The 22,659-nt window shown below is 39.1% G+C and overlaps 2 protein-coding genes across 2 annotated transcripts in view; both read right to left on the bottom strand.

Annotated features, from left to right (window-relative positions):
- Positions 1-841: 841 nt before the first annotated feature.
- The window catches only part of LOC141432853 (histone-lysine N-methyltransferase SMYD3-like), a 33,126-nt gene continuing 11,308 nt past the window's right edge, over positions 842-22,659 (bottom strand). Inside the window, exons 7-10 of the mRNA XM_074094692.1 lie at positions 5,098-5,251; positions 4,385-4,494; positions 2,861-3,020; positions 842-1,876 (exon numbers count right to left, since the gene is read on the bottom strand). Of these exons, the coding sequence (XP_073950793.1) occupies positions 1,660-1,876; positions 2,861-3,020; positions 4,385-4,494; positions 5,098-5,251 (641 nt within the window). The 3' untranslated portion in view covers positions 842-1,659. The remainder of the gene's footprint in view (positions 1,877-2,860; positions 3,021-4,384; positions 4,495-5,097; positions 5,252-22,659) is intronic.
- On the bottom strand, positions 12,199-19,155 carry LOC141438042 (histone-lysine N-methyltransferase SMYD3-like). The gene is made up of 4 exons (XM_074101693.1): positions 19,151-19,155; positions 17,192-17,276; positions 13,612-13,771; positions 12,199-12,221 (listed from the first exon to the last, which is right to left on the bottom strand). Exons 1-4 carry the CDS (start codon positions 19,153-19,155, stop codon positions 12,199-12,201), a joined length of 273 nt encoding a protein of 90 aa, XP_073957794.1.

Here is a 22,659-nt window from a genome sequence, read left to right as displayed (position 1 = left end):
AAGGCAAAGCATCCAAATTGAGACAAAATTGCATGCGTCCAGCCAGAGGTATATATATATATTAGTAGGTAAATAAAACAAATAATAATTGCATGATTGTAATTAAAGTTCAACACAGCCAAATAATTGACATTAGTTCCTACAAAATGTAACTACATAACATAAGTGCTCTGCTTGTCCAATAGTTGAAAAAGTACATGACCTATCAAGACCGTACACAAGGGGAGTTTTGGGGGTTTAATCCCCCCCCTTCTTGAAATGCAATAGCCAATCTATGGTTACAGCGTTGGCGGATTATTAATTTAGGCAAACTAGACATGCCTTAGGAGGGGGAAATTATTTCCCTTCCTTGGTCATGCCCATGCTGAGTCAACTTCAACTTGAGAACGACTTCACTGATTTCATTCATTTTTTAAAAGTTTTCTAATACTTTGTAGAAGTTCTGGTAAAAAAAAAAGAAGGTTGCGCAGCAAATTTAATAATAAACTTAGTGCGTTGATTAACAAACACTAATTTTAGATGTAGATTTTTTATGCAACTGTAATGAAATTCGCAATGCAATTTTTAAGTTCTCACGAATTTTGGACGAAATTTGGCATTCAGATAGCTCAATGTCTGCAATAACACAATATAGGCTACTTTTACCCCAAAATACCCACGGGATCGGGATAAAATCCACAAAATTTCAACTGCTAGGATTAGGGACATGAATTTAGGCGCGGGAATTTTACGCAATGTTAGTGAAATTCACAATGTAATATTTGGGAATTTTTGCAAACCCATGGGGAAAGTCTTGTAGGTAAGTACCTAATTTATAATACCTCATGGCAACCAGGGGCCCTGTCGACATTCAATCCGCCTCTGCCGTCACGGTACTTACTAAAATATCTTGTGTAGTCTCTGGTACAGAGTACCTACAGAGCTCAACACCCGAAATGAAGAGAGGGTATGGTCTTGACAAATCACGAAATATTTCACAAAGGAACATTCGAGCTGATATGAAATTTAATTGCTTTATGGTCTGCACAACAAAAAATATCAGCGCCGGTTCTAGCCCCTGTACAAGGTAGAGCGAGATTGTCTACACCGCTTCCGAGCCTCTCAAAAGCCTCTCGAAATTCGAAAATCGAAGTTCGTATCGTTATCGTACCGTCTCGCTGACGCTAATATTATTTCATACGAGAATGAGAGGGACGGTACGATAACTTCGAATTTCGTAGCAGCCCTACTGACGCCTTGAGCGACCGCTCTTACTCTATCCCAGGACCGACGCTTCAAGATAATCATAAGATTCATAACACTTGCCCACTTAACTTTAGATACTTCGAGCCTATGACTAAAATAAAGTTCTTGGAATTACTGTTTGGCTTTGGCCGGTACAGTCACCAGCATTAATATCTGCCACAGCGGAGCGTGCAAAAATATCTGACACGTCCTTCCGGCTCTAGAAATAGAGTCGTATCAGATATTTATGCACGCTTGTTGTGTCAGATATTGGTGCTGGTGACTACCTCATTTTCTGCGATGGGCGCCCTTTCGTGCGTGAACAGATCCGCACTGAACGTGTGTTGCATAAATGAACTTTTTTTGAGCATTTGTAAACAAATCGACATAAGGTAAATTTAATTTCTATACCGCGTTCCACAACGGAATGGGAGCTCAATTGAAATGTGTAGATTCAACCATAGCTTGTCTCATTATAGGCATCAGATGTTCACGGTACAGCGGATGTCGATCCCCGTGCGTTATTTTGATGATTTTCTCGGCGCATTGGAATTGTTTTAACGCTTTTTGCACCTCCATCTTGTAGAGCAATATCTTTCCGTACTTTAAGTGCAATATTCCTAGCAGGGGATGCCGGTCGCCGTAGTAGTACCTGAAAGAAAAAAAAAGATTCTTGATTCATTAGTTTTTACTTACAAGATTGGTTTTTGGAATCTTTTTTTTGTATTTTTTATTTCAATTCCAATTTTTTTTACTTTTACTTTCATCCCGTAAAACCCATATCGAAAATACAAACTGAAATATAGATGCATAGAAAAACCAGAAAAATAAGACCAGCGCTGGGAATCGAACCCAGGTCCTCGGCATTCCGTGCCGCGTGCTATACCGCTACACCACCGCTGGACAGTGGTACAGACACGAATTTCTCCTATGGACCACATATCTCAGCTTGTTTGTTTTTCTTATTTAGTCACTTAAGCAGCCACACTAGCGACATCTATGCTGTAGATCCCTCATCGAGAAACTTTCAGCACACCATTGGAACTATCCGCTCACCCGGACAAGAGATGTCGTTATTAAGCAATCAAATTAAGATTGTTTTTTTGGAATCTTACAGTCTACTTAGATTTACAGTCTGCTTAGATCTCCGGTCCCGCTGCTGGGTACAGGCCACCACTCAGTGTGAGTTAGAGCAGCAGTGCTCACGCGGTAACTTTGCGAGAACACATCATTGATACCGCTGGTGTATAGGTTTCCTCATGATACTATATTCCTTCTCATCATTGTAATTTCGTACATAAATTCCTAGTTTTAAACCAACGATCCTTTAATTGTAGTTGTTAATTGAAGATCAATCTGATTTTCAGGGATCAAATGATGTGTTTTAATGGAGTTGTTTCCGGTTTCAGACGACGCGAATTTACAGATTCATTGGACGGACCTTTGCATCCAGAGACGTGGTAAGGAAGAGTGTAATATCTGTCTGTAGTGACGTGTATACATCTGAGGCTCCCCATGAGGCTGACATAGTCACATTTGGTGTGCTAAAGCCTCTTTAAAATATCAGAGAAAAAAAAATGGAGCTGTTTCATGGAATTATTGGACGATGTTAACTTTCCTATTGTGTTAGACTCACTGGAAGCAAGGTAGCAGCTGTTCCGCAATTTCCTGCGCCGACTCCCAAAGGCGGACAAGGACGAGTGCATCCAACGCGTGGTCCAGGGTCTGAGCCCGGAGGACGTTCAGGGGATGCAGCGAGGTCTGACGCTCGAGACAGTACTGACATATGTCCACGTCTGTTTCAGGTTGAGGAATATAGACAGATGGAGTACGAGTATTTCACCTTTACATGCCAACCCACATATAATAGTGCTAGCGGTACGCCCCGAAATTCAGCAAAATGCTGCACATGGTGTTAAAAGCATGAAAATCGGAACGATTGATCTTTAGGCCATACGAATTTAGTGCTACGAGTCGTAGCACGACAAAAAACATAAAAGGAGGAGTTATGACGACATCTTTTTTTTGTATGGAAACATTTTTTTTTTGTTCTGAAACCTATCGTGTGTGGAACAAATAATGATTCAACCGCATCCTATCTGGAGGAGCCCAAACTTGGTATGTTTTGAAAATGATTTTTATTTTAATTTAAAACAAATGACTAAAATATAATGATATGACATATTTTTAGAATCGGCTTAGTAAGCCCTTTCATTAGACACTTACTACACACGATAGGTCTCAACACAAAAAAAAATCCATACTAAAAAAAGATGACCTCATAACTACTCCTCTTTATTTTTTTTGCGTGCTACGGGTCATATTGATTCTTATGGCCTAAAGATCAGTCGTTCCGATTATCATGACATGACAAATTTACGAATAAGCTCGCTCACTTGTGGCTCAGCGAGTTATTTCGCTGGCGGGTAACTACTACAGATAGCGCGCGAGTTGAATGCAGTCGGGGCCTGAGGTGAAGAGCGGGAGCCTCTCCCCCCGCTAGCCACACGCCTCGCCTCAGTCGCCTTTAGTGTAGTGCTGTCCTTGATAGCTGTCGTACGTCATATCGATAGCGTTGAAACCCCGTATTATGTTTTGTTTTTAATGATGTGATGACTACTAGTTTGTTTCCTTTTTTTTGTTGACGTTTTAATCGGGTTACATCCATCGTGTTGAGTCACGTTGCGTTGGATGAAACAAATAATAGGTTCGGTGCTAAGTCCTGTGTATATACATAATTATGTATTTAAAGCAAGTTAAAAAAATAGTAATAAAAGTGTGAAAATTTAAATAACAATTCTTTTACAAATTTATCGACATACCTTTTGTATGTCGATAAATTCGTAATCATTAATTCTAATAAGGTCGCAACACTATCGCATTTCTGAGCTCTGAATTCAACTCGCGCGCTATCTGTAGTTCGGTCAAGTTCGCGGGCATAAGCCGGCGTTCCACTAAAGAACCACACAAAACTGCGAAATCACATCGCATTCCAAATAAAGGTGAGCTCGCAGGACGCATCGCAAAAACTTCCGATTTGATTTGCATCCTGCTATATGTAAATTAGGTATGGTCACCGCACGAAATCGTATCGCATCGCATCGCAATTTTGTGTCCCCTTCCTCCTTTGAAATGTTTGCGGTCAGTTAAAAAAGGATACACGCAACAGAAGCGTCTTTCATATCACGTAAATGCTGTTCAGTAATCTCCATCGCTCTCACAAACTCTTCGACGTGTTTTTCGCCATATTTGGTCCCGCATTCGCTGCACCTAATAAATAAGTCATTTATGAGCGAAAAATGATAGTGTAAAGGGCGCCTTGGCGTGAAATCGTATCGGAAGCCAAGATCCACTTCGGGTTGCTGAGGGCCTACAACGAAAATCAAAGTTCGTATCGTACCGTCCCTCTCACTCTCGTATTGAATAGTATAAGTGTCAGAGGGAAGGAACGACACGAACTTCGATTTCTTCTAAAAGGGTCAAAACTAGTGTGACGTACTTTATGGATGGCGCCTAATAAACGTTTTCCCAGAGATAAGACCAAGCTAGATCGATTTGTCATCCCCGAAAACCCCCACATGCCAAATTTCATCGAAATCGTTGAAGCCGATTCCGAGATATATTATCATCATCCATCATCCCAGCCTACATACGTCCCACTGCTGGGCACAGGCCTCCTCTCAGAACAAGAGGGCTTGGGCCATAGTTCCCACGCGGGCCCAGTGCGGATTGGGAACTTCACACGCACCATTGAATTGCTTCGCAGGTTTGTGCAGGTTTCCTCACGATGTTTTCCTTCACCGCAAAGCTCGTGGTAAAATACATATTATATTATACAAGAATTCCTCGTTTAAAGGTATTAGATTTCCACACCTAATCACATCGTTAGTATCCACTGGCTCCGTTTCGCTATCCATTGCTGGTTTCCTTACTAGCCGGCAGTTCTTCTTCCATGGAATGTTAACTGTGTTGCCGCATTGGACGTTGAGGCATTTCGCTGCGTGCACCGTTCGAATTTGGACATCATCTGAAATGATGGGTTTAATAGGTTTAAAGGAAATATTAAAATGTGAACGAATTAAACAAAAATCGAAGGAGTGCGTATGTATTACACCTTGTATTCTTTATTTCCGTTACACATGCATGACACTTCAATCATAGAAACCACATGTTATTTTTTCTATCCATTATCCATATCCATCCATACTAATATTATAAATGCGAAAGTGCGTGTGTTTGTATGTTTGTCCGTCTTTCACGTCGAAACGGAGCGTCGGATCGACGTGATTTTTGGCATAGAGAAAGTTTAGAGGCCCGAGAGTGACATAGGCTACTTTTTATCCCAGAAATATGCACAGTTCCCGAGGGAACAGCGATAACCGAATTCCACGCGGGCAAAGCCGCGGGCAAAAGCTAGTACCTGATAAACACTGAGTACCTACAGTCATTCTAAGCATCAAATTGCGAAATTCACAAACTCGATGAGAGATTGCTCGTTCTTGATTCTTTTAAACTGTGAGAGGCCAATGGTGTCTTAAAGAAGGTTATTCATTTGACCTGTAAAATGTTCACCTAAAAGTTAACGGAAATCAAAAATAACATGGTGTATAAGCAGTAGGTAAATATACAGTAAGTATGTATGTATGCTTTAAGTTCCTTTCTCCTAGTATCCTAATTCTAATAGGGTATTTGACACCAATCAATGGGGCTATCGCGTGTGAATTTGCCGCTAGAGGCGCTAGTGTAGCGTGAGGTCTCCGAAATGTCAAATCACATAGTTTTTGGGTGAGCTACGCGGGTTTATTTATAATTAGAATAAATTTGTGAATATTTTGCAATATCTGAAATTATTATAGCAAATATGCGTTCCGGGGCAATGAATGTCTGTGTTTTTAGACAGTTTTGTCTTTCAGAAACCTTTGTCCTCCCTTTTTTCCGAACAAAACGGGGACTATGCAACACTGTGGCATGCTCGATATTGAAAGAAACGATGCCCTACCTAACCCTCTGACAACACTGACATGCATTATAAAGGCATGCTTTGCTCGATCAGTATTGGGCACGTTTATATTATAAGCAAAGAACACATAAGTACGTACAGCCAGCAGCACAAGTGGATGAGGTGTTGTGATGGTCAGAATAATAGATCCTCTTATTACGTTGATAATAGAGTCGTGTATACAACATTTTGAGGTCCACGGCCGCTCTTCCACAGAAGAAGCTACTGACTGTACTGTACATTGTATTGTACAGTCGGATACTGTACTTGGGCTTTACTGAAATTGAGTAGGTACAAATGGTAAATAGACAGCTTGTAATTATACGCCCAAGCAGAAAAAAAAACAGCCAAGAGCGTGTCGGACACGCCCAAGATAGGCTTCCGTAGCCACTATGAAAAAATGAAGTAATATTTTTCTAAGGATTTCGTATTGTGTACGGAATCTTCGAAGTTTAGGTATGTTTTATACCTTAGGATGCTATTTAGTCTTAAACTACTAATAATTCTCAAGAAATCTTAGCCGTTATAATTTTCCTTATACCATCCGCTATACCATCCTAGTTTTTTTTCAATTTTTCCACCCAACAGTTTAGATTTTAGTAGTGGTACTGTGTGTTTATAGGCATTAGAGAGAGATATCTCTATATTGTTCTCTCTCTCACTGACATGGAATGCGTATAAACACACAATACCACTACATACGCAATTCCACGCTCTCGGTAATTTATCTATACATATATCCACTGATGTATTAAACTGTAGATACACATTGCCAAACAAAATCCCCATCAAAGAATGTCCGAACTATTTATTTGTTTGTGTAACAAATAAAATCATCACCCACACAATTAATTAAAAGAATACGTGACGAAATTTGAACCTTGTCTTTACTACGTTACAGTTTAATTTCGCTAGCGGCCATATTCCACAATTAATAAAAACATTTACGTGTGCGTAGAAACACTGATCCCACCACACAAACAAATAGAAAGAATACGTGACGAAATTTGAACCTAGTCTTTACTCTATTACAGTTGAATTTCGCTAGCGGCAAAACTCCACAACGCTTGACACTTGACAGCTAACTCCACAATTTCACATACGCATGCTCGAATATGAATGTAAGCCTTATCAGAAAAGCAGAGGGATTAATTTCACTTGCTACATTGAAGGCGACGTTGCAAGATTGCTTGGATGAGTTTGACGTTTCTTAAGACGGACGAGGTTAGGTTGTAGAACAAAGAATGCATTCGGACTTTCGGAGAGGACTTTCGTAATAAAAAACTTTGTCAATTAAATTTAAAAAAATTAAAAGGTAACTATTAAGCTAATTTTCTTTAGCCAAATGTTTACCGTTTTCGAGATAATCTATATACAGCCGGATTAAGACTATTTGATGCCTTAAGCAATGGACGCCTATGCCCCCCCCCCCTTATCGATATTTTAAATAAGTAAGTATTTATTACGACGAAATATTATATTTATGAAAGACGATAGAGATTATGGGAGGCACGAGCGAGCGGATTTTCAAAACAGCCTTACATTTTATGTGCTACCAAAAAAAAATTTGGTGCTGTTTATGTTGCCCCCAAGACGTGATGCCCTAAGCAATCGCTTAATTTGCTTATGGGCTAATACGGCACTGTCTATTTATATAAAATTAAAATAATAAACTGACTAACTGACTGTTGATATATCAACGCACAGCCCAAAACGCTGCACCTAGAGACCTACTTTATGCCCTGGTTACCGAAGTACTCGTCAAGACGACAAACTAGTCCAAACTCGATGTGGTCGTGTCGTTTATCACAGAGTTCCTATGGTCACTCGCTAGCTTTATCATCAGATCAACTCCATGTTATAATAATATTGCATTGTCATCGGATTTAAGTATACATGCGTGTAAAATTTCAGCTCAATCGGTTGAAGATATCCACTTCAAATTAGAGTTGAAAGATTCCACCCGAGCAAACATAGTTACATTGCACTGCAAATAAATATAATGCTTGTAATAAGTTTTTGTTGAAAATTTAATTTTTAATACAAGCTTTTTGCCGAATGTACTTTTTGTTGACTGTACTTGAATTGTCGTCTAAACTACATATCTGTACCAATTTCAAGTCGGTACTATTAACTATTGAGGAGTTCCCTCCTGCAGAGACGATTCTGACAGAACCACCAAGATGTCACTACCAGATTATTGTATTGTCACCAAATTTACATAAGTATGCCAAATTTCAAGTCGATCGGACCACTGGAAGTGGGTCAAATTTAGCTTCCAAGATTTGACCCAAACAAGCAATAAATAAGCAAACAGGGCAAGCTACAGAAAAGCTTCTAAAATATCGCCGAAATGTAAGCACTTGTGCAAGTATTTCGAATAAAAAACAATTTGAATTCTCATCCTCCTTGGTTCTGGCTGTTTGCTTCTAAAACCATTGCCAGCGCACGCCGCGCGTAGCTCAAAAAAAAATTGCAGGCTGTCTGTCAGCACAGTTCTTTCGCGGGGAATTTGGCGGACTTCGTATGTTGTGTAATTAATTAATAAGAAGCTCAACTAATGTGAATAAATTGTAAACTGTATTAAAAACCTTGTAAACAGTGTTAAATACTTATGATTTTTTTAGTGTAAAAAACAATAGGTAAACAGTGATTAATACGGTGTAGATTTGGCGAGCGCTTTATCAAAGTTGGCTTCATTGAGGTTTGTGGTTCATAAATTGCTTTATTAATTTTGCACAAAAACGAAAAACCACACAGTCAGACAGTCAGTACATTATATTATCGAAGCTTTATAAAACATAATTAAAATCGCAAACTTCAAAGTAAATATTCAAACGACATAGCTACCCGTTGCTAGGCGACTCGGTAAATAAAATAGAGTGACGGCAACTCCACTACACTTTTGTTCCATGTTCAGTTGTTGTCTGTTTCGTTTTACTGATATGCTTTCCTGTGCGTGTGACAAAGACAAGGCATATGTCAATGTTGTGGAATTCTGGCAACGTTTATCTTTTAATTAGCAATTTAGAAATGGCTTTAAAATTAATTTAAATCAAAATTTCTCTCTGATTATTAGAATTAATAGAAAAAACAACAAATACTCGCTGAAAGTATGATATTCCATCAGATTTGTTCCGTTTTCGCGAGTGATTTTTGCACTTTTTAAAGACGCACGTGGGCATCGTTACGCTTGCACTGACAACAACGTACTGTGAAAAAAGAAGGCCACATTTACCAAAGTGGCGCTCATTTGGCTCGGACATATTGGGACGCGCGACTGTGGATCTACAGTTTAATACATCAGTGCATTATATCTGTACTTTGTGTATTCATTGTTTGTCCATAGACAAAGAGACACGTTGTATAAGCATTTCATCTCATCTCATCTGATGTTAAGTGCACATGAGGCCAAAGGGTCAGTAACAGCCTATTCACTCTAGCCTTGAAGAGCCCTAGATTGTATAGAAAACAGACGACGGGAGCGAACGCTGTGACGCTTACATGCAACTGGCACTCTAGTACAAATTTTGCTCTACAGATAAAGTCCGGAAGTCATGTGAAGGGTAGCACATTGAAAGCATTTACCCATGCACCTCTCACACTGGCACAGGAAGTAGTAGTTGTCGAGTAACTCCGTCTGCCTCTCGTAGGGGGTATTCATCAGGTCTATGTAGGAGATGCGGATCTGAAAAAGAATGCGGCATTGAGATTGCTAGACTAGATCGTATCATACTATATTTCTTTTTTTTATAGCATTAGAAAAAGGGTAAACAATCTTGACGAGTCTTTTTATTGAAAAAACTTTTTTAAATATACAGTAACTATTACTTATGATATCAAAAGAATGTAAATGACCATATATCCTTGCTATTTGTTACATATTTGCTGTGAATTATTTTTCAAAAGTGTTTTTAAATAAAAAGACACGTCAAGATTGCTTACCTTCTTTGTAATGCTAAAAAAACGGAGTTTATGGGTCATCCATAAAGTACGTCACATATTTAAGGGGGGAGGGGTTCAAACGGTTGCTACACAGGGACAAAATAATTGCAAATTCATAGTAAAGTAAAACATGTAAGTTTTTTTAATTTCTAACCTTTATAACTCTATTTTACTTATGTAAAAATTGCTTAAAAATTGTTTTCCTGTTCGATAACAGCTTTGTGAATCTTTAATTTATAAAATAAATAAAAGTTGTCAAATACAGTACCCATTCTATTAAAGGCTGACCAGAATTATAAAAAACCTCAACATATTGCGGAAAACTAATAGAACTAAATTCTTGCACTGGTAACACTAAATTTGAATGTCATCTGTCTATTGCTGTCAAAGTTTAACGTTGTTTGCGCGTGGTATTTTGTGTTTTTGTGCGTTAAAATGCCGAAGATCATCCATAGCCTTGGTAGGAAAATAATTCACAATGTATAAAAGTTTTTTTCATAGACAAAGTCTGAGGGATTAGAAAATATTCCTTTAAATAACATCACCGACACCGTTGTCAATATGACTGGTAGGTATCGTATAGTAAGTGTAAAGAATGTTGCAATATAAAACGTAAAAGTACTGCCCTCGCGTCAGGTTTTTATATTCTTGGTCAGCTTTACTAGTACCTAGATGGTCTCTAAGGACGATCGGCACCGTTCGCAACACCGGCAGTTCTTGCTGATTTGGGGCCATTTCGTGACACGAACATGCATTTTTATAATTTCTTTTTCTTTCATATGTTGTCACGAATAAATGTATTTTTTTTTCTTAGTACAAACCTGGTCCCAGTCCAGGCACGGCAAGTCCTTCAGAGCGCGTATGTTGATGGTCTTGCCGTCAAAAGTGGCGACGGCGTTGGGGTCGCAGCTATGGTCCACCACGGAGGAGGCCAGATATATGCCCGTGCCTATCGAGTTCATGTCAGTGTCGAGAATGGTGAAGCTGTTTATCACCATCTGGGGATAGAACAACAAATATCTTAAGCCGAGTTTAGACTTGCAAGAAAAATCGTGCAAGTTGGCATTACATTGCGAGGCCGTAAAGCCAAAGAGTTTGCGGTCAATCGAGCGCGGCAATGTAATGCAACTTGCATGATTTTTCTTGCAAGTAAACTCGGCTTCAGGGCGGTTATAGACTAGCGTTCTTTTCAGTGCGTACACGGTCGTATTTGTGCATACGCGCTTATACGTGCTTCTAGTAAAACCCACGCGCGTATAGGCGCTTTATACGTGTTTTAATTATAACAATACTAGCTTTTGCCCGCGTAGTATTCGGTTATCGCGTGCTGTTCCCTCGGGAACTGTGCATTTTTCCGGGATAAAAGTAGCATATGTCACGCTCGGACTCATGAACTATCTCTACGCCAAAAATCACGTCGAGAAAGACGGACAAACATACAAACACACACACTTTCGCATTTATAATATTAGTATGGATGGGTATCAAATGAATAACTTATCCATTGCTGGAAATTTCTCAGCTGGTCACGATTTTGAATGAGTTTCGACTGTCGAAGTTTAAGTTAGGTACTTAACAGACTGCTACAGTACGATTACTTGCAGTAAACACTTGACAGATGGGCGTGCCTTCAGTCAATTTTCAACTAAGGTATCCCATCTTAGGCCTCTAGGTTGGCAACGCGTCTGCAATACCCCTGGTGTTGCAGATGTTTATGGGCGGTGGTGATCTCTTACCATCAGGAGACCCATTTGCTCGTTTGCCATCCAGTCAAATAAAAAAAAATAAAAAACTTTGATGTCATACAAATAAAATAGTTTTTACATAACTAATGCAAACTTGGTTTTTTACGTAACTTATAATAGAGCTTATGATTGTGTGTGAGGTTGGTGCGAGTATAACCGACTCTTATAAACTAAACTTACCCGGCCGTATATCCCCATGAGTTCCACGGTGTTAGGTAGCGATATGTCTTTGAGGAACTCAAATAGTACCACGCAGAGCGTCGAGAAGTGGTCCATCCTTTTTTATCAGCTTTCAGATCGTGAATAATCTGGAATTATAATTTAAGTTATAGTTAATATAGCACAGAGAACCGTTGGGCCGAAAATTTCTCGATTGAAGACCGCGGTCGGCAAGCGCAGCGTAGGACGTCCACCAACGAGATGACGGATGACCTGGTTAAAACCGCGGGTTCACCGTGGATGCAGGCCGCTGCCAACCGAAGCAACTGGAGGCATAAGGGTGAGGCCTATGCCCAATACTGGTACGTCCTACAGCTAATATGATGGATGATGATAATAATTTAAGTTAGCTGTACAGTTTCGTTTGTTGATCTATGCTCACCAAAGTAGGTAAATACACTTTTAATCCACGTGATACTAGATCCTTCTATAATTTCTCATGCGGAAGAAGTAGCAGAACAGAAACAGGCGCGGTGCGTGTTGCCAATTCAAGGATAGTCATTCATTACATTTGCTGTCAACACTTTCATCTCGCCAGTTTCATGCCCCGCAATGTACTTTTCACGCTCTCCTTCAGAAAAGTACTTTTCCTCCCTGTCGAGAGGAGCAAAGTGCAACTTTTCTGTTCAAGGCTTTTTTAGTGTTTTATTGCAATGGCATTTTTTGAAGTTGATTATTAAAGCCACTCCATTTTCTATGCTGGTTGTTTTAATTACATTTAATATATTTTTTTTTCCCTCTCTACGCTCAGGATTCTATTGTAGAATCCTTCGCTACATTCTGGATTCAATTTACGCCCTCGCCGTAAATACACCATTTTGCTCCCTTGTGACACAATATAACTATTGATAATTCTAAAATCAAGTGCCATGAGATCTTTCACATGCGGCAGATAGAAGCGGAGTGGAAGGCGCGATGCGGCTTCCTACTCGTTCCAAAAAAAAGCAATACATTGCGGCGCTCGGCCCATCACTTCCAACTCGCTAGCTCCACAACGCGCAGTGTACTTAATCCTACTAATATTATAAATGTGAAAGTTTGTGAGTGAGTGGTATGTACCGCTGAAACGGCTGGACGGATTTGGATGAAATTTGGCAAAAAGTTAGTTTATAACCTGGATTAAAACATAGGGATACTTTTTATCCCGATATTCCCACGGGATAGTGATAAAATCTCGAACCAATAACCGCTGGGCTTAGAGTCATGAAATTTTGGTATGTGTAGATAGCTGGACATCTGGAATAACACATAGGCTACTTTTTATCCCGATACTCCACGGGATAGGAATAAATCTCGAAATAAAAAACCGCTGGGTTAGAGTCATGAAATTTGGCATGGGTGTTTTTTAATTTAACGTCAGTGAAACCCGATGCAATTTTAAGGAACTCCCACGAGGAATAAAATCCCGGAATTTTTCAATTCAACTAATGATCTACGCGTGCGAAGCCGCGGGCAAACGCTAGGCCATTATAAACTCACGTGACATGAGATCCTTCCACATGCGGAAGGAAGTAGCGGAGTAGAAGGCGCGGTGCGAGTGTCCGTCGCCGCGCGCCAGCCGATTGATTATCTTCGCCAGCATCCGTGCCGCATCGGGGATCACCTTGGGCGCTACACGTTTCAAGTTCGCGCATTCCCACTACGAAAAGATGTTTAAACTTTGAACAAGGTGCACAAAGTGTGTTCTAAACTGTAGGAAGAATATAAATGCAAACCTATCGCCTCTCAAACAGAGTCGTGGGTTTAAACCCCGGCTCGCACCTCTTGAGTTTTTCGAAATTCATGTGCGGAATTACATTTGAAATTTACCACGAGCTTTGCGGTGAAGGAAAAATCGTGAGGAAACCTGCACAAACCTGCGAAGCAATTCAATGGTGCGTGTGAAGTCCCAATCCGCATTGGGACCCGCGTGGGAACTATGGCCTAAGCCCTCTTGTTCTGAGAGGAGGCCTGTGCCTAGCAGTGGGACGTATATAGGCTGGGATGATGATGATGATAATATGTTGCATAAAATCGAATCTCATAATTTCGTTTGTCATAACAACCTTAAGCAGAATCATTATATCACCAAATTCCTTTTCGCATATATTTTTTCTCATACCAGTAGGTCATTCCCATAATTTTGTTAAGCAGAATATTAACATCACATAATATTGACGAGAATAATATTAATATGTTCGAATAGTTGCTACGCAGAAAGACATATCTCATAATATTACTTTGCATGAGGATAATAAAAAGTAGAATAAACTTTACTAAAACATTCCTTGCATTACGGTTATTATTTAGTCTGACAATTACGGTATTATTGTGAATCTGACACTGGCTCAGTTGTTCTTGTTTTAATTGTATTTCTATAATATTAACCTAACCTTATTGGCAGCAGTAAGATTTTGGCGTTTCGTCGGCCGCTGCTGCGGCACGCTCGCTCGGCTCTGTTGTGGTCGCAGTTCTAACCTAACCCAGCCTACTATGTAGCTGTTGTTCTGTTCTGGCTCTTTGCCTGCTGCTGTTACAGCACGCTTACTTTGCTGGCCTTACTTTAACTTTAACCCATTCTTATGGCAGCTGTTAGTTCCTTCAACTACATATGTCATTAGGCCATGTTAAAGTCAGCGCTATTTAAAATTCCGTGAAAATACAATAGTCCAAACTAGTATTTTGCTATGCCATTATGTATGCCATATAAAAATCGGCGATACCAAAGTTCTGCTATTCAATATTCTGCAGAAGTATATTCGGCGATAAGAGTGTTCTGCTATTTAATATTCTGAGAAATGGCTATTATTCGAATTGATAATTATGCAAAGATATGATTATGCAAAAGTATCATACGGCAAAAAAAAATATGAGATACCTGTTATGAGAAGTGTATTTCGGATAATCGATATTATGCAAGATAAAGGGAACCCCAAAGAAACGTGTGAAGTGTGAAAATCAGCGTCGCGCGCGAAATCATCTTCAGATCTTTTCGCGACACGTAGCTGAGTGGCGGCCATTTTGGCTGGTAGGAATAGGATAGGAGATAGGATGTGTATATTCAGTGTTTCTGTATGTGTATCTATTTTATCAGCCAATAAACCATACTTATGGTGTGGCTATTTGCTTTCGAGTAGTATACATGAGCGCCATATGTTTTATTATAGTGATTTATCGCAGCCGTTTGTCTGTACGTCTGTTTCTCAACAGGTACGAAATCATGGCTCTGTGCCATTTCCTTGTGGATGGTTTATTTTTATGCCGGTTGCAATGGTCCACTTTTATTTTGAGTCTTAACGCAAATTGTTGCTCAATAGCTTTTGACGTCATTCAACTTAAGACTACGGAGGTAGCCCGAAATTCGAAGGTCGTATTATACCGTCCTTTTTTCTCGAATAATAAATACCTACTATTAGTGTGAGCGGAACGCTACAATGTATTTCGAATTTCAAACTTCGCAGTATAAGGCCACAGGCTACTACGAAATCCGAAGTTCGTATGATACCGTCCGTCTTTCGTACGGGCTACCACGTAACTGGAAACTCGAAGTTCGTGTCGTGCGGTCCCTCTGACACTTATACTATTTAATACGCGAGCGAGAGGGATGGTACGATACGAACTTCGTGTTTCGTAGTAGCCCTGCACTTATTCAAGGGAAGCCCTCCTACTCCTACGCCGAGATTTTGAAAAATGGATTGAATTCAAATGTTTTTTTTGAGATCAAAACGAACCCGTTCAATTTCTTCTAAAGCCGCGAACTGGCCAGCGGGAGCGGGGCAGGCAGCAGCATGGAGGTCACCATCTTTTTTTGATTATAATTTTCTAAATAAGGGTTTGTTAACTTAAATAAAACGCACGTGACGCGTAAGTGACGTCACAAGGAGCTTTAACAGGCCATATAGGCTATATCCATATTCTTTTGTCAATTTTAATTGACAAAAGAAAATACGAGTACCTATGTGTCGATGTTTTTGAAAATGTAACTGATGGACTGAAATAAAATTATTATACAACGTGCGAAACCCATAACAAACATAATTTTTTTTCTTTTCAACGCATGCTGTCAATTTGAATTTTGATTGAATTTAAAAAGGGTTGTGATACTTTTTGAACGACTGAAAAGGCCCCGAACGCGGTCAATCCGGCCATTCCGGCCCTGACTATGCATGCTTGTTTACACGAGCTTAGGAGCTAATGCTTACCTACTTGTCACTTACACTTATCAGATGCGTGTAAACCAGAGGTTCCCAAACTTATTTCGTCTAACGCCCCCTTAGAAAATCAGTTATTATGTAGCGCCCCCCATTTTTATTTCACCTTAAAAACTTCAATAACATATTAGTCTCGCCTAATGAAGGCACAGGGTGACGATTTTTCTGGGCCCCTTACCGCCCCCCTCTAGGCCTCCAGCGCCCACAAGGGGAGCGTTATCGCCCTTTTTGGAAAGACTGGTGTAAACATGTTGCATAAGTGCTTAGTATTAGTGCAACTGCAAGTGAATAGAAGCCGGTCCTGTTTACTAACCAACAAGTGCCAACCTCCGTCTAAAAATCGATTAATACTTGTCAGTTGTCGGGTGGTGTGAAGTGAACATTCATGTGAAATGAAGTTTGATTACTCAAAGCTGCCGAACTGTTATATTTACTTTGATTTCCCAGTTTTATATCTTGAAAATCATCATTATCTATGACGTCCCAAAGATGGAACAGAGAAATTAAAATAAAAATAAAGTTTAATAATAATAAAGTTTATTCAAGAGTTTATTAAATCCCACAAGTGCCTATGGAACAAAAAAAAAACGATATACTAAAATAAACAAGCCAGAGATTCGGCATATCAAAAAGTGGACCATGAAATATTAGCGTAATGCCTAAAAACATTTCTTAAAACGAGTCGGTGGCGGTAATCCATGGGGAAGCTGCACTGCTAATACCATTCTCTAACACCAATGTGTAGACGGCTACTTGTCACTTGTTACTTTGCAGACAAGTCCCTAATCACTTACACTAATGGCAAGTACTAAGATCGTGTAAACCTAGCATATAACTAGTGCGCGTCTCCGCAATGCGCGTGGGCATACCTTGTGATCATTCCACGCATCCTTCTGGCACGACCGGCCGCAGTAGTGCACGAACTGGCATCCCGAACATTTGAGCACCTTGCCCCTGAAAAAGCATTGGCTAGTGAGATCAGACGTGTCAGACTTAAATAGATTGACGGTTGTTTATGTTTTTAACCGGCTTTAAACACAGGAGGTTCAATGGTTTCTTACGATTAGAGCGGTCCAACTAGATTCCATCTTTTTCAAAGAATGTTCAGACGGTGGCAACCCCAGCAAACGAAGACAGATTGCGTGGGACACCGTCGTGAAAGAACTCACCTTTTGAAAAAGATCCTTCGAAGAGATCGAAACTATTTAAACAGTTCCAGACTTGTATAATTGAACTGTTTTTTTTTTATACTCCAAATCTGTCACGAGAGTTTAAGTAATATCAAAAGAAGGTTCCTTCTTAATCGATTTTTAGGGTTCAGTACTTCAAAAGGAAAAATCGGGACCCAGAATCACTTGTGTGACACTGTCTGTCTTTCCGTTTGATTCGGCCGATTCGCGCTAAAACTACTGGTCTATAATGGTACACATTATGTATGTACATTAGTGTTTGAGCACGTCCGCGAGGCAGCACAGGGCTGGTTATAGGGAGCGCTGGGTCCCGCTCGAGTCTCAAAGGGCTAACAAGTTCAGCTCATTTAGACTTCAAGTGCCTGCCAAGCACCAGCAGATGTTCCTGCGCTCCGACTTCTGGCCGGAGGGTGTAGTGTTCCGTCATTTTAGAGTAGCGACGAAGCAGACGTTCAAAAACCCCTAATTACTTTTTTTTGTATGTTTTTCTGCAGTTTTTGTCTTTTTGTTTTTTTTTGTGTATAATTTGAATTTTACAGTGCATTGGTTTTCTAACTATAATGCTATAATTTGTTATTAATAAATAATAAATAAATGTAAGTCGGTTAAAAATACAAATGTGAATGTAAATAAATCAATTTTGAACATGGAGGCTTCTTATGGGGGTAAATTAGAAACCTGAAAAAATTAGTTTCGTAAACTATAAAATACCTGGTATGTCATATCAAATAAAAGGACATGTCACAAAGACAAGTTTAACAAAATAGACGAAAATTGTCTTTCCCCTCTTATCTCGAAAACTATGGGGGCCTAAAATTTTGAAATATAATTACAGAAAGCAGTTTTATACTTATAGATATCAGTGTATAGATTACAAGAAAAGCTATAACAAGGCTCAGTCTAAATATTTTTATTGTGGATATTTTTTTACATCTGGCTATGTTATTTTCATTATAAGATGACCCCCTAGTACATTTAGCTCAGGATCAGGGCCATTCTAACACTGGATACTCTCAAATACCTAAAAAATTTACGGAATCCTCTATGCGCGAATTCGACACGCACTTGCTCGTATTTTTTGTACTTACGTCTTCACTGCATGAGAACCGATCTAATAATAATTGTGGATGGATTTATTGTATGTGATTTAAACAAAAATTTTTTCCCCTGCTCTGAGATATGGATGATTGAATAAACTAATAATAATTCTAGCTTAAGTTGTGATTGTGGATGGGGAATTATTAAATTATTACCGATTATTCAATAGTTTTGGACAAAGATATCTAGAGATTTGAATTGTTCTACATTTCATCAATAAAAAGTTAAGCAATGATCCCCCCCCCCCCTTAGTGCTTACTTTATACTTGAACAACCCCCAATAGAAAAAAAGTATAAAAGTGCAAAATGAATCATGCCATTAAGTTTACTTATAAAATATCATTTATTAAATAACTTTCAAAATAAATTAATCAGTCTCGTAAAATTACAAACAGCTTCAGAGAATGTTAAAGTGAGTTAGGTTTTTGTTCTTCTAAATATAGAAAGTCAGATTAAAACATATATTAAAGCTATAGAATTATTCTTAATATTTAAACAAATATATTCCAATAGAACCAAAACGAAAATTTAGAAAATTACCTCATGTTAAAAAGAAATAAAAAGAGTAAAGAACTAAGGGGAAAAAATAGGAGCAACTCATTGCACTATCATTTAAATGAATTAAAAGAAATTTTTCTTCACATGCAAAATTGAAACACAAAACAAAATTTTGCAATAATTCTAGCAAAATAAGAAATTTATTAAATTCACTATCTTTTTCTATTGTATCCTCATGAGTCCTCGCATACTATATAAAGAACAAATTAACACTAAGAATAACAGTTGAATATACTTTATAAAGCAAAAATTTTAAGAATGTTGAAATAATATCAAAAATAATGCTGGTGACCCACACCTAGGTCGTAAGTAGGTACTGCATCTGTTAAAAAAAGTTAGGACTCAGGAGGATATCTTTAGCATACCAGTTTCAGAAGACTCACCATCAGCTATTAAGTTCAGCACATCAAGAAACTATAGGGAACAAATGACCAAATAAAAATATATTTTTTTTAATTGTATATGGCTTCTGTCCCATGGGACAATTTTTTTCCATTGCTTCGTTTGATGTGGAATTTTCCACGTTAGTCGTCTGTCCAAATGGAAACCAAGGTATTTGACGGATTCAGAATGTGGTAGCACATCGGTTCCAAGTTGCACGGGTGGGCAGTCTCCTCTCCTTAGGCTAAAGGTGATATGGTGGGACTTCTGCGCACTGGCACGAATACGCCACTTCTGGAGCCAATCATAGGTCTTGTTTAGGAGTCGTTGGAGATTGAAGCTGGCTGAAGCTGGATCTGTATGACTGGCGATATGGGCGATGTCATCAGCATAAGTTGCAGTTGTGATTCCGTCTGAGACAGGAAGGTCGTATGTGAAAATATTGTACAGAACCGGTCCTAAGACAGAACCTTGAGGGACGCCAGCATGTATCTGGTGAAGTGATGAGCGCGCATCATTCTGTTTTACCCTGAATGACCTGTCTGACAAGTACGACGCGATGATGAGAAAAAGCGAGTGCGGGAGTTTTTCTTTCACTTTATATAACAGTCCTTTGTGCCAAACTTGTCAAACGCTTGCTGAACATCCAAGAAGACTGCTGAGCAGAACAACTTTCTCTCATACCCCTGTCTCACAGCATTATACACACGGTGGACCTGTTCGACTGTAGAATGCGATTTCCGAAAACCAAATTGGTGGTCTGGGATGATGTTGATTTCATCCATATGTTTCTTAAGTCTGGCCAGAAATATCCTCTCCCATACTTTTGATAGAACGGGTGTGAGGCTAATGGGCCGATATGATGCCGTTTCATGAGCAGGTTTTCCTGGCTTATGGATCATTGTAATTTCCGATATCTTCCAGAGTTGAGGAAAGTAGGATAGCCTAAATATGGCATTAAACAAGCAAGCCAGAAAGGTCACGCATTTCTTCGGAAGCTCTTTTAGAATTCGGGGAGAGATCAAATCGAAACCCGGCGCCTTCCGTGAATTTAAAAGCTTTATTTCCTTCCATATTTCTTTAGGCGATGTTGGTTTGATCGGCAGGCACAACTGCAAGTCTTGGTTAAGCGTGCAATCCAGCTCAGTTTCGTCAGAGTTGCTGTCATTTGGTTTAAACACATTTGCTAAGTGATTTGCGAAGGCTTCAGCTTTCTCTGCATCAGTTTTTGCCCATGAGGATTGATATCGGAGAGGTGGGAAAGATTGTTGCGGTCGATTCAAATATTTGGTTGCCTTCCACAAGGAGTGCTCATCATTTCTAGTAGGAGACATGTTTTCTAGATTTATTTTCAAGGCGGCATTGGCGGATTCCTTAAGCATAGTTTTCAGCTCTTTTATTGCTTTGTTGAGTCTTTTTTTATCCAGCGGATGGCGAGATTGCTGCCAGACTCTTCGTAGACGTCGCTTTTCCTCGACCTTTAATTTCACTTCAAGTGGTAATGCAGGGGTTTTTGCTATTACATTTTGATAGGGTGTGTTACTCCAAGCGGCTACTTGTATTAAATTAGTCACATATCTGCAGGCCTCATCCACATCCTCACGAGACTTCAGTGAAACATTGAGATTGATGTTGTCCTCAATGTAGGTCCTAAATCCTACCCAGTCAGTTTTGTATGAATACAAAGATTGTGGCTTTTCTCGAGTAAGCGGAGTTGCACTTATTGTTAGTATGACAGGAGTATGATCTGAGGACCATCATAGCTAGATTCGATGCTTGTATATAGATGACAAATATTTTGTGTGATGAAGAAGTCTAAGAGATCGGGCAGTTTGTTGGGATCAGCAGGCCAATAGGTTGGGTCGCCTGTGGAGATTGAGTGAAAGTGATTACTCTCCACACATAGTTTCAATTCCCTTCCTCTAGTCACACTACAACGTGAGCCCCAGAATGAGTGTTTTGCGTTCCAGTCTCCGCCGGCCACAAATCGAGGGCCTAACGTCCTAAAGTAATCTGTAAACACGGCTTCAGTTATTTTATGTCTTGGTGGACAATATACGGCAGATAAGACAATCGGACCCGCGCGGTCTTCTAATCGGATCGTGGCAGCCTGAAGGTGTGTGGTAGAGTAGGCTTCCATAACCGTGTGCTTAAGATTTGACTTTATAACCACCGCGCTTCCTGCATGGGCTCTACCGTCTGGATGTGGAGTGTTCCGTCATTTTAGAGTAATCACGAAGCCGACGTTCAAAAAACCCCTAATTAGTTTTTTTTTGTATGTTTTTCTGGAGTTTTTGTCTTTTTGTATTTTTTGTCTATAATTTTGAATTTTACAGTGCATTGGTTTTTCTACTATAATGCTATAATTTGTTATTATAAATAATAAATAAATGTAAGTCGGTTAAAAATACAAATGTGAATGTAAATAAATCAATTTTGAACATGGAGGCTTCTTATGGGGGTAAATTAGAAACCTGGAAAAAATTAGTTTCGTAAACTATAAAATACCTGGTATGTCATATCAATAAAAGGACATGTCACAAAGACAAGTTTAACAATATAGACGAAAATTGTCTTTCCCCTCTTATCTCGAAAACTATGGGGCCTAAAAATTTTGAAATATAATTACAGAAAGCAGTTTTATTACTTATAGATATCAGTGTATAGATTACAAGAAAGCTATAACAAGGCTCAGTCTAAATATTTTTATTGTGGATATTTTTTTACATCTGGCTACGTTATTTTCATTATAAGATGACCCCCTAGTACATTTAGCTCAGGATCAGGGCCATTCTAACACTGGATACTCTCAAATACCTAAAAAATTTACGGAATCCTCTATGCGCGAATTCGACACGCACTTGCTCGTATTTTTTGTACTTACGTCTTCACTGCATGAGAACCGATCTAATAATAATTGTGATGGATTTATTGTATGTGATTTAAACAAAAATTTTTTCCCCTGCTCTGAGATATGGATGATTGAATAAACTAATAATAATTCTAGCTTAAGTTGTGATTGTGGATGGGGAATTATTTAAATTATTACCGATTATTCAATAGTTTTGGACAAAGATATCTAGAGATTTGATTGTTCTACATTTCATCAA

The sequence above is a fragment of the Choristoneura fumiferana genome, chromosome Z (genome assembly GCF_025370935.1).
Source record: "Choristoneura fumiferana chromosome Z, NRCan_CFum_1, whole genome shotgun sequence".
Lineage (NCBI taxonomy): Eukaryota > Metazoa > Arthropoda > Insecta > Lepidoptera > Tortricidae > Choristoneura > Choristoneura fumiferana.
Note: the sequence above shows the minus strand (reverse complement) of the source record. Positions and strands in the feature narration are given on the sequence as shown.